This window comes from Carlito syrichta, unplaced genomic scaffold, assembly GCF_000164805.1.
Source record: "Carlito syrichta isolate Samal-C Ts95f unplaced genomic scaffold, Tarsius_syrichta-2.0.1 Scaffold306578, whole genome shotgun sequence".
NCBI lineage: Eukaryota > Metazoa > Chordata > Mammalia > Primates > Tarsiidae > Carlito > Carlito syrichta.
Window position 1 is genome coordinate 253,713 of NW_007250674.1, and position 12,088 is coordinate 265,800.

Consider the following 12,088-nt stretch of genomic DNA (forward strand, 5'->3'; position numbering starts at 1 on the left):
ACCTGCTGGGCTCCGGCGATCCTTTCACCTCAGCCTTCCAAGTAGCTGGAAATACAGGCGCGCACTACCACGCCCGGCTAATTTTTGATTTATTGTAGAGATGAGATTTTGCCAAGTTGCCAGGTGGGTCACGAACCCGCTGGGTCATGAACCCGCTGGGTCACGAACCCGCTGGCTCAGCAATTCACTCACCTCAGCCTCCCAAAGGTGCGGGATTACAGGCTGAGCCACCGAGCCCGACTAGCACGGCTAATTTATAAAAAAATTTTTGTAGAGACGAGGTCTCACTATGTTGCCTAGGCTGGTCTGAACTCCTGGGGCTCAAGCAATCCTCCCACCTTAACCTCCCAGTGTGCTGGGATTACAGGCATGAGCTACTGTGCCTGACTGCGACTGACAGATTATACAAGTGTCTCTCTTTTTTTGAACAAGTTAAGAAGTAAACTCAGCAACAAACGTTTCTAGAGCAGTGCCCAGGGCTAGATCTCCCATTTGTTTTGGAATCCCTCATTCAACTAAGGATTTTGTTGCTTGATCTAGCTAGAAGTGTTGCTGATTATGTCATTATAATATAGGAGCATTTGCCTATTAATATTAAAGAATATGCCAGGTATGGTGGCTCAAGTCCCAGAACTTTGGGAGGCCGAGGTGAGAGGATTGCCTGATATCACGGGTTCGAGACCAGCCTGGGCAACTTGGTGAGCCCTGGTCTCTACAAGAAATGAAAAAAATAAGCCGGGTGTGGTAGTAATTGCCTATAATTCCAGCTACTTGGAAGGCTGAGGCAGAAGGATCACCTGAGCAGGCTGAGGCTGTGGTGGCCGTGAGCATACCACTGCACTCCAGCCTGGGTGACAGAGTGAGACTCCAACTCAGAAAAATAATATTTAATGTAAAGGAGAATTGCAGTGCAGAGAGATTAAATAAATTGTCCAGGTGGCCTGTCTTGCTTTAAAATGCACACTATCTGGTAGCGCGCGCCTGTAGTTCCAGCTACGTGGAAGGCTGAGGCGAAAGGATCGCCGGAGCCCAGCTGGTCAAGGCTGCGGTGGCCGGGAGCAGCCACTGCACTCCAGTCTGGGCGACTGAGTGAGACTCCAACTCAAAAAAAACAAAAAACAACAACAACAACAACAAAAATTCATATCACCTTCCATTCAATTACAGGTAATTTTTAGATGGTGGAAGATCTCTCTAAGGAGTGAGTATCGATCAACAAAACCTGGAGAAACAAAAGAAACTCATGAAGACTTCCTAGAGAATTCCAATCTTCAAGGTAAGGAACATATTAAATACTTACTGCTGTTAAGTTCTTTTTAGTTAGTGATTTGTCAGTTTCAAATATATCATTATTTGAAATATTGATATGTAATTATGTACTTGAATTTATAAAAAACAAAATTGTTAACGTATTCTGAAATTTAATTTATTTTGGAAAAAAAAATTTTTTTTTGGTCTGGCTCTGTAGCCCAGGTTGGATTACAGTGGCACAGTCATAGCTCACTATAACCTCCAATTCTTAGGCTCAAGTGATCCTCCCACCTTAACTCCTAAAGTGGCTGGGATTATAGGCATGCACCACCCTACCTGGCTAATTTTTTTTCTTTGTGTTTTTGGGTAGAGATGGGGGTCTCTCTATGTTGCCCCGGCTGGTCTTGAACTCCTGGTCTCAAGCGATCTTCCCATCTCAGCCTCCTTAAAGTGATGGAATTATAGGCGTGAGCCACAGTGCCTGGGCTGTGCATAGTGGTTCATGCCTGTAATCCCTGTACTTTGGGAGGCTGAGGCAGAAGTATCTCTTGAACCCAGAAGTTTGAGACTGCAGTGAGCTATGATTGCATTACTGTATTCCAGTCTAAACGACAGAGTAAGATCATGTCTCCATAAAATGAAAAAAAAAAAGATTCCAGGTTAACATGTAAATTCTATTAATGAAGTTAAATCAGGTAAATATGATTTTTTGCCATAATGTTTATGAATTGGGCAATGCCAAACCACAAATAGTGTGGGCTCCACTGAGGGGGCTGGAGGGAAAACATCGTGTAAGGTGTTTTCAGAAATAAGAAAAAGAAAATATTTGATTGGTTAAAGTGGGAAGTCCGTAGATGTTAGTAAGTGACTTCTGACTGGTGAAGTCTCTTCTTAGAGGTTAGTTGGCAGTTTCTGATTGGATAAGCTTAAGTTTGTTTTTATGTGCTACAACCATCCATTCTGAGTTGGTTTGCTTACATAAGTACTCAGGGCACTGGAGACATCTCAGCCTAATGCCCTCCCAACTCGTTATTTGAACACTTCTCAATATAAAAGTTTCAAACATAAAATATAGACAGAAGCCGGGTGTGGTGGCTCGTACCTGTAATCCTAGCATTTTGGGAAGCCAAGGTGAGAAGATTGCCTGAGCTCAGAGGTTCAAGACCAGCCTGGGCAACTTGTTGAGACCTCATCTCTACAATAAACCAAAAAATTAGCCAGGCATGGTGATGCATGCCTATAGTTTCCCGCTACTTGGAAGACTGAGGCAGAAGGATCACCTGATCCCAGCAGGTCAAGGGTATGGTGGCCATGAGTGTGCCACTACAATCCAGCCTGAGTGACAGAGTGAGACTCCAACTTAAAAAAATATATAATATATTTTTCTAGATGTCCCCATGGTTTGCTCCTTATTCAGATCTCTGCTGAAACTGCCTTACTAGAGAGCTAGAGATCATTCCCCTGACTACTAGATAGAAAATAACATCCTCCTGTTTACTCTTGAATATTATGTCTCCTAGAACACTCGTCAAGATATACTATACCATATATTTACTTATTTATTTGCTTGTCTGTCTCCATCATTAGAATGCAAAGCTCCATTACAGTAGAGACTTTTGCTTTGCTTGCTGATAGTTCTTCAGTACCCATGAAGAAATACCTGTCATATAGCTCAGTAAATATTTGATGTATGAATTATTTGTGAATAATTATCAGAGAGTAGGACAAAAGTGAACTCTAAAGATATCCTTCTAAATTTTAAGCCTTGTTCTAAAGAGTTCAGGTTTCTGATCTATAGTTTGTTTAGATGGTTTGGGGCAATTTACACTAAGATTAATTAAAATCACACGACCAGATTGATAGTTTTAAAATAAACTCAGGGATCATGTCTGATTAATCATCATATATCCAAGATCAAGTACATGTTGGTACTTTTTTGGGTTTTTTTTGAGGGGCACGACCACTGCAGCCTCAACCTGCTAGGCTCAGGTTCCTTTCACCTCACCCTTCCAAGTAGCTGGAATCACAGGTGCGTGCCACCACATCCAGCTAATTTTTTGATTTTTTGTAGAGACGAGGTCTTGCCAAGTTGCCCAGGCTGGCCTTGAACCCCTGGACTCAGGCAGTCCTCTTGCCTCTGCCTCCCAGGGTGCTGGGATTACAGGAGTGAGCCACTGTGTCCCACTGTATATGTTTGTTAAAGTAAATAACTGTGCCAGGCATGGTGGCTTACATCTGTAATCCCAACACTTTGGGAGGCTGAGACAGAAGGATAAATTGAGGCCAGGAGTTTGAGACCAGCCTGGGAAGGAAGAAAGGTGAGAGGGAGGGAGGGAGAAGGAAGGAAGGAAGGAAGGAAGGAAGGAAGGAAGGAAGGAAGGAAGGAAGGAAGGAAGGAAGGAAGGAAGACACATTTTCTGATAAATTAATATTGCCTAAAATAACTTTAAAATCACTGTGCTCAAACTATATTTTCATGACTCTAAATTCATATAAGAGCAAAAGGAGTACATTTTAGCACTCACTAATATGTTTCTACTCTTGGTGGTTGTAAGCTGCATTCAATTAATAAATCATATAAATCTGTTTAGTTTGCTAGGGCTGTCATAACAAAATACCACAGACGGTGGCTTAAACTACAGAAATTTTTTTTGTGTGTGTGTTGGAGTCTCACTCTGACGCCCAGGTTGGAGTGCAGTGGCACGCTCACAGCCATGCAGCCTCAACCTGTTGGGCTCAAGCAATCCTTCTGCCTCAGCTTTTCAAGTAGCTGGAACCAAAGGCATGCACCACCACACCCAGCACTTTTTTTGATTTATTATTGAAATGTGGTCTCTCCAGGTTGCCCAAGCTGGTCTAGAACCCCTGGACTCAAGTAATCCTCTCACCTTGGCCTCCCAAATTGCTGGGATTATAGGCGTGAGCCACTGTGCCAAGCCAAACTACAGAAATTTATCTTTGTCATCTCACAGTTCTGGAAGTTAGAAGTCCAAGATCAAGGTGTTGGTAGGTCTGATTTCTTCTGAGACTTCTCTGCTTGACTTGTAGATGGCCATCTTCTTACTGTATCCCCACCTAGCTTTTTCTCTGTACCCCATCCCTGGTGTCCTTTAGGGTTTACTAATCTATTCTTTTTGTAAGGACATCCATCAGATTGAATTAGCTCCCACCCTTATGACCGCATTTAATCTAATTACCTCTCTAAACTCCCCAACTCCAAATAGGGTCACATTCTGAGGTACTGGGGTTTAGGGCTTTTAGGATGGAAGGACACAATTCACCCCATAACAAAATCCAAAATCCATGTAGAGTATTTTCTGTAATTTTGTATTTATTTGTTAAATTCATAATTTTAAACAATTCTTTTTTTTTTTTGAGTTGGAGTTTCACTTCGTCGCCCAGACTGGAGTGCAGTGGCCGCTCCCGGCCACCGCAGCCTCGACCCACTGGGCTCTGGTGATCCTTCCACCTCAGCCTTCCGAGTAGCCGGAATTACAGGCGTGTGCTACAACACCCAGCTGATTTTTGATTTATTGTAGAGATGAGGTCTTGCTGCCCAGGCGGGTCTCGAACCCGCGGGCTCAGGCAATCCACTCACCTCAGCTTCCCAAAGGCGTGGGATTATAGGCTGAGCCACCAAGCCCGGCTGTTAAATTCATAATTAATGATTGTATTCATTCCCTGTTGTTGCTATAACAAATTCCAAAAACTTTAAGACTTAAACAATAAAAATGTATATTATTTACAATACTGGAGTTCAGAAGTCTCACTGGACTAAAATCAAGGCGTTGGTAGAACTGTTCCTTCTAGACACTTTAGGAAGAATCTGTTTCCTTGCCTTCTGTAGGTTCTAGAGGCTGCCTGTTTCCTTGACTGTGACCCTTTGTCTATCTTCAAGGCCAGCAATGAACAGTCGTGTCTTTCTCATGCAGCAGTGTGGCATCATTCTGACATTGCCTCAGTGGGCCATATCTTCTTTTGACTTTGACTTTCCTGCCTTCCTCTTTTTTCTTATAAGGACTTTGTAGTAACATTGAACCCACCAGATAATCCAGGATTATCTCCCCATCTCAAGATCCTTAATTGAATCATATTTGCACAGTCACTTTTGTCATATTCACAAGGTCCAGAGATTAGGATGTGGACATCTTGGGGAGAAGCATTGTTCTGCTTACCACAGTGATATATCTTACAGTAGCCTAAATTGCTAAATTAAAAACATTGCTGAATTTTTTCTCTGGATTTGCATTTGTAAAAGATAAAACTGTTATGTTTATTATTTTAAATGTCATTCATATACTACGAAGTATAGAGAACTGTTAACATGGTGATTAAGAGTGTTGCTTAATACCTAGACTTAAATCCTGGCCCCAAACCTACTAGGTGCATGACTTTAGGCAAATTACTTAATCTTTCTGGGTCTCAGCTTCTTCATCTGTTCATAATGGAAATAATAGGGTCTTTATGAGAACTAATTGAATGAAGTGTTAAAATTTACTTGGCACATTATAAATACACAACAAATTCTAGCTATTATAGTTTTAAAAATTTAAAAAGTAAAATTTTAGCTGGGCACAGTGGCTCATGCCTGTAATCCCAGCACTTTGGGAGGCCAAGGCAAGAGGATTTCCATAGCCCACGATTTTGAGACCAGCGCAGGCAACATGGTGAGACTTTGTCTCTACAAGAAATCAAAAAATCAGCTGGGCTTGGTGGCGCACACCTGTAGTTCCAACTACTTGGAAGGCTGAGGCGGAGGGAACACCTGCACCCAGCAGGTCGAGGATGTGGTGGCCATGAGTGTGCCACCAGCCTGGGTGACAGAGTTAGACTCTAGCTCAAAAATAAATAAATAATTAGAAAGTCATTTTTTTCTCTCTTCCTCAAGCATCATTCCTAACAGATAAACATTATAAATAGTTTCATTTGCATTGAATTCGTTCTGTTTGGATTGTGTGTGTATGTTTACAAAAAGAGAATCTATTTTTTCTTTTTTGAATTGGAGTCTTTTTCTGTTGCCCAAGCTGGAGTGCAGTGGTATGCTCATGGCCACCGCTGCCTCAACCTGCTGAGCTCAGCTGATCCTTCTGCCTCAGTTTTCCAAGTAGCTGGAACTACAGGCATGCACCATTATGCCCAGCTAATTTTTCTTGATTTATTGTGGAGACGAGGTCTGGCCAAGTTGCCCAGGTTGGTCTCGAACCTGTGAGCTTAGGCAATCCTCTCACCTCAGCCTCTAAAAAGTGCTGGGATTATAGGAGTGATCCACCATGCCCAGCAGAGAATCTAATTTTATCTTTAGGTCTGTTTTTGCACTTAATATATGATGGTCATTTTTCTGTTTTCGGGTTTTGCTTCTTACCAAAGCCCTTAAGTTCATCTGGGACATATATATCTGCACACTTACATGAGAATGCCAGTAACATAGATTCCTACAGGTGGAGTCCCATGTCCAAAGATATATACCTTGTATACTTTGATAGATTTTATCTGAAAGGTGAATTTTTTTTTTTTTTTTTAAGTAGGAGTCTCACTCTGTCACCCAGGCTGGAATGCATGGCATGCTCATGGTCACTAACCTCAACCTGTTTGGCTCAGGTGATCCTTCCACCTCGGCCTTCCAAGTAGCTGGAACCACAGGCTCACACCACCATGCCCAGGGAATTTTTTGATTTATTATAGAGATGAGGTCTCCCTATGTTGCCCAGGCTGGTCTCGAACTCCTGAACTCATGCAATCCTCTCACCTCTGCCTCTCAAAGTACTGGGATTACAGGTGTGAGCCACTGCGCTCATCAAAAGGTGAATTCTTGAAAACCTTTGTCAAGGTTAACATGACAAAGGATGGTCTCCTTCTCACTCTCTTTTTTTTTTTTTTGAGTTGGAGTCCCACTATGTCACCTAGGCTGGAGTGCAGTAGCACGCTCATGGCCACCACAGCCTTGACTTGCTGGGCTCAGGCGATCCTTCCACATCAGCCTATCCTTCCGCCTCAGCCTTCTAAGTACCTGGAACTACAAGCACGTGCCACCATGCCCAGTTAATTTTTTTGATTTATTGTAGAGATAAGGTCTCGCCAAGTTGCCCAGGCTGGTCTCAAACCCTTGAGTTTGGGTGATCCTCTTACCTCGGCTTCCTGAAGTGCAGTGCTGGAATTATAGGCTTGAGCCACCACACCTGGCCAATGGCCTTTCTCTTAACTGGCTAGCCTGGCATTGCCATGGGACACAACACAAATGCCATCTGCATGCATCTGGCCTTTATAATTATATTATTCTTGAAATCATTTTAAATTGGGTGACTTACATATTTCCATGTTTGTGCCTAAAATGAGACTTCATTAATATTTTGATGTCACAATATTTCAATTATGGGTAATTCAAAACTTGTGTAGAATACCAATCACTTCCTTATCCTCACAAATTGCCCTCCACAAAACTGCTGTATTAATTATACTCCATCTAAGAGGATCTAGATGTTTTCTTACACCTTTTGGCATCATTAATTAGATATTGCTACTCTTTTTAATCTTTTCTAGTCAGATGGTAAAAACAGTATCATGTTTAATTAGCATTTTTCTGATAACTAAGTTGAGTGTCCTGTCATTCTTAATTGCCATTTATAGTTCTATAATTTGCCTGTTTGTATTCTTTGTTCATGTGTCTCTGAAGATTGAGGGTTTTTTTTTTTTTTACCTGAGACCTTTGAAAGTCTAAGGAGCCGGGCTCCGTGGCTCAGCCTGTAATCCTGCGCCTTTGGGAGGCTGAGGTGAGTGGATTGCCTGAGCCCGCGGGTTCGAGACCCGCCTGGGCAGCGAGACCTCATCTCTACAATAAATAAATTTAAAAAATCAGCCGGGCTTGGTAGCACATGCCTATAATTCCGGCTACTTGGAAGGCTGAGGCGGAAGGATCGCCGGAGCCCAGCAGGTCGAGGCTGCGGTGGCCGGGAGCGGCCACTGCATCCAGTCTGGGCGACAGAGTGAGACTCCAACTCAAAATAAATAAATAAATAAATAAAAAATAAAAGTCTAGGGAAATGTCCTGAGGTAAACATTATAGAAAAAACCAAAAAATTAGCTATCTGAAGTAATTTTTTAGATTTACTTTAAGGCAAAAACTTACCTACATAAACTCAATTGGAAGTGCTTATTCGGGGATTGAGGTTGAATTCAACTTAAAAATAAATTGTTTTCCAACTTATGTCAATTTTAAAATTGGTTGTCCATTTTAAAGTTGATTATTTAGATCTCGTGATACAACCAAATGATTTAAAAAAACAACATTTACCAAACTAATCAACTTTTTTTTTAAATATCTTCTATTGCCTATGAAAGGAAATGTGGGAGACAGAGTTTAGATGTCAAAGTATTGAAATTCCATCAGACACTTAGATAATCTGTGGGAAGATTGGGACTGAATGTTTGACATGAGGATTATCATGGAAAACTGTTAAAACTTTTTTTTGAGTCAGGGTCTCACTGTCTCATCCAGGCTGGAGTGCAGTGACATGCTCACAGCCACTGCAGCCTTGACCTGCTGGACTCAAGCAATCCTTCTGTCTCAGCCTTCCAAGTAGCTGGAACTATAGTCATGCACCATCACACCCAGCAAATTTTTTGATTTATTGTAGAGATGAGGTCTTGGCAAGTTGCCCAGGCTGGTCTCAAACTCGTGGGCTCAGACAATCCTCTCACCTCGGCTGATAATTCTCTTATTTGAGAGAACTCTTAATAAGTACCAATAGCTGGAACCACAGGCATGTGCCACCATGCCTGGCTGATTTTTTATTTATTTCTTTATTTATTATTTTATTTTATTTTTTATTTTTTGAGTTGGAGTCTCACTCTGTCACCCAGACTGGAGTGCAGTGGCCTCTCCCGGCCACCGCAGCCACGACCTGCTGGGCTCCAGCGATCCTTCCACCTCAGCCTTCCAAGTAGCTGGAACTACAGGCACGCACTACCACACCCAGCTAATTTTTTGATTTATTGTAAAGATGAGGTCTCACCAAGTTGCCCAGGCGGGTCTCGAACCAGCGGGCTCAGGCAAATCCACTCACCTCAGCCTCCCAAGGCTCAGGATTACAGGCTGAGCCACCAAACCTGGCCTGCTTTTTTTTTGAGTTGGTCTCTCACTCATTCGCCCAGACTGGAGTGCGGTGGCCGGCAGCCTCGCCTGCTGAGCTCCAGCAATCCTTCCGCCTCAGCCTTCCGAGTAGCCGGAATTACAGGCATGCGCTACCATACCTGGCTGATTTTTTGATTTATTATAGAGGTGAGGTCTCGCTGCCCAGGCAGGTCTCGAACCCGCGGGCTCAGGCAATCCACTCACCTCAGCTTCCCAAAGGCATGGTATTGCAGGCTGAGCCACCGAGCCCAGCTGGCCTGCTTTTTTTTTAAATTGTAGAGACCAGATCTCACCATGTTACTCAGGCTGGTCTCAAACCCCTGAGCTCAGGCAATCCTCTTGCCTTTGCCTCCCAAAGTACTGGGATTACAGGGATGAGCCACTGTGTCCAGCTCTTTTATTCCTTAATAATGGTAATTTGTGTTTTCTTAATTTTTTTCTTGATCAATCCTATCAAGGGTTTACTCATTTTATTAATTTTTTCAAAGAATGTTTAGCTCTGTTAATTTTTTTTTTTTGAGTTGGAGACTCACTCAGTCTCCCATGCTGAAGTGCAGTGGCATGCTCATGGCCACCCCAGTGTCGACCTGCTGGGTTTAGGCGATCCTTCCACCTCAGCCTTCCAAGTAGCTGAAACTACAGGCACCCACTACCACATCTGGCTAATTCTTTTATTTATTGTAGAGATGAGATCTTGCCAAGTTGTCCAGGCTGTTCTCGAACCTGTGGACTCAGTCAATTCCCTCATCTCAGCCTCTCAAAGTGCTGGGATTACAAGCTTGAGTCACTGCGCACGGCCCCAGTTTTTTTTTAAATTGGAGTCTCATTCTGTCACCCAGGCTGGAGTGTAGTGGCACACTCATTGGCCACCACAGCCTCAACCTGCTGGACTCAGGTGATCCTTCCACCTCAGCCTTCCAGGTAGCTGGAACTACAGGCGTGTGCCACTATGCAGGCTAATATTTTGATTTATCGTAGAGATGAGGTCTCACCATGTTGTCCAGGCTGGTCTCCACCCCTGGACTCAGGCAATTCTCTTGCCTCTGCTGAGATTACAGGTGTGAGTCAACATGCCCAGGAATTTTCTTTATTTTTATGGGTTTAAAAGAATTGATTTCTGTTCTTATCCTTATTATTTCTTCCCTCTTACTTTTCTAAGGTCTGGCTCATTCCTTTTTTAGCTTCTTGAGATAGAAGTATAAATCATTGTTTAGAGACTTTTCTTCCTCCTACATTTTCTTTAAGTATGCTTTAACCACATTAGATACTTTTTTTTTTTTTTACATTTTCTTTAAGTAATGCTTTAACCACATTAGATATGTGTGGTTTTTTGGGGGGTTTTTTTGGTTGTTTGTTTCTTTTTTGTTTGTTCATTTGTTTTGAGTTGGGGTATCACTCTGTTGCCCAGGCTGGAGTACAGTGGCACAATTATGGCTCACTACAATCTCAGCCTTCTGGGCTTAAACAGTCCTCCCACCTCAGCCCCTTTCCTCCTCACCCCTCCAAGTGGTGGGACTACAGGTGTATGCCACCACATCCAGCTCATTTTTTAATTTTTTTGTAGAGACAAGGTCTTGCTATGGTGCCTAGGTTGATCCTCGAATTCCTAGCCTCAAGTAATCCTCTAGCCTCAGCCTCCCAAAGTGCTAGGATTACAGGTGTGAGGCACTGCCTCTAGTGATTAAAGTTTTGATTAATTGTATTTTTATTCTCATTCAGTCTAAAATATTTTCTAACTTCCATTTTGATTCCTTTTTTGACCTATAGATTATTTAGAAATATATTGTTATGCTAGGTATGGTGACTCATGCCTGTAATCCCAGAACTTTTATGGGCTGAGGTGAGAGGATTGCCTGAGCCCAGGGGTTCAAGACCAGCCGGGGCAACTTGGCAAGATCTCATTTTCACAATAAATCAAAAAATTAGCCAGCTGTGGTGGCATGTGCCTGTAGTTCCAGCTACTTGGAAGTTCGAGGTGGAAGGATCACCTGATCCCAGCAGATCGAGGCTGCGGTGGCCATGAGCATGAGACTCTGACTCAAAAAAAAAAATTAACCTTTTATACACACACACACACACACACACACACACACTTTTTTTTGAGTCAGAGTCTTGCTGTTGCTCAGGCTGGAGTACAGTGCCACGCTCATGGCCACTGCAGCCTTGACCTGCTGGGCTCAGGTGAACCTTCCATTTCAGCTTCCCATGTAGCAGGGACTACAGGCACATGCCATCATGCCTGGTTAATTTTTTTATTTACTGTAGAAACGAGGTCTAAAAGTTGCCCAGACTGGTCTGGAGCCCCTGAATTCAGGCAATCCTCTTGCCTCCACCTCCTAAAGTTGCTACTGTAGTGGAGGATTTATCCTTTTTTAAATCATAACTCCATCAATGTTTGCAGAATCAAGGTCTTGTTCTGTTGCTCAGGCCGGAGTATAGAGGTATAATCATAGCTCACTGTAGCCTCAAACTCCTGGGCTCAAGCCATCCTCCTGCCTCAGCCTCCTGAATAGCTGGGACTACAAATACAAAAGACCACATCCAACTAATTTTTAAAATTTTTTGTTGAGCTGGGCTCGGTGGCTCAGCCTGTAATCCCAAGCCTTGGGAAGCTGAGATGAGTGGATTGCCTGAGCCCGCAGGTTTGAGACCCGCCTGGGCAACTTGGCGAGACCTCATCTCTACAATAAAAATCAAAAAAATTAGCCC

General features: G+C 43.0%; 1 protein-coding gene across 2 annotated transcripts in view; it reads left to right on the forward strand.

Annotated features, from left to right (window-relative positions):
* Positions 1-12,088, forward strand: part of FBXO36 (F-box protein 36) — a 101,472-nt gene that overhangs the window by 54,021 nt on the left and 35,363 nt on the right. For both annotated transcript variants that reach the window (XM_008063095.2, XM_021715025.1), the window contains exon 2: positions 1,168-1,276. In XM_008063095.2, the coding sequence (XP_008061286.1) occupies positions 1,168-1,276 (109 nt within the window). The remainder of the gene's footprint in view (positions 1-1,167; positions 1,277-12,088) is intronic.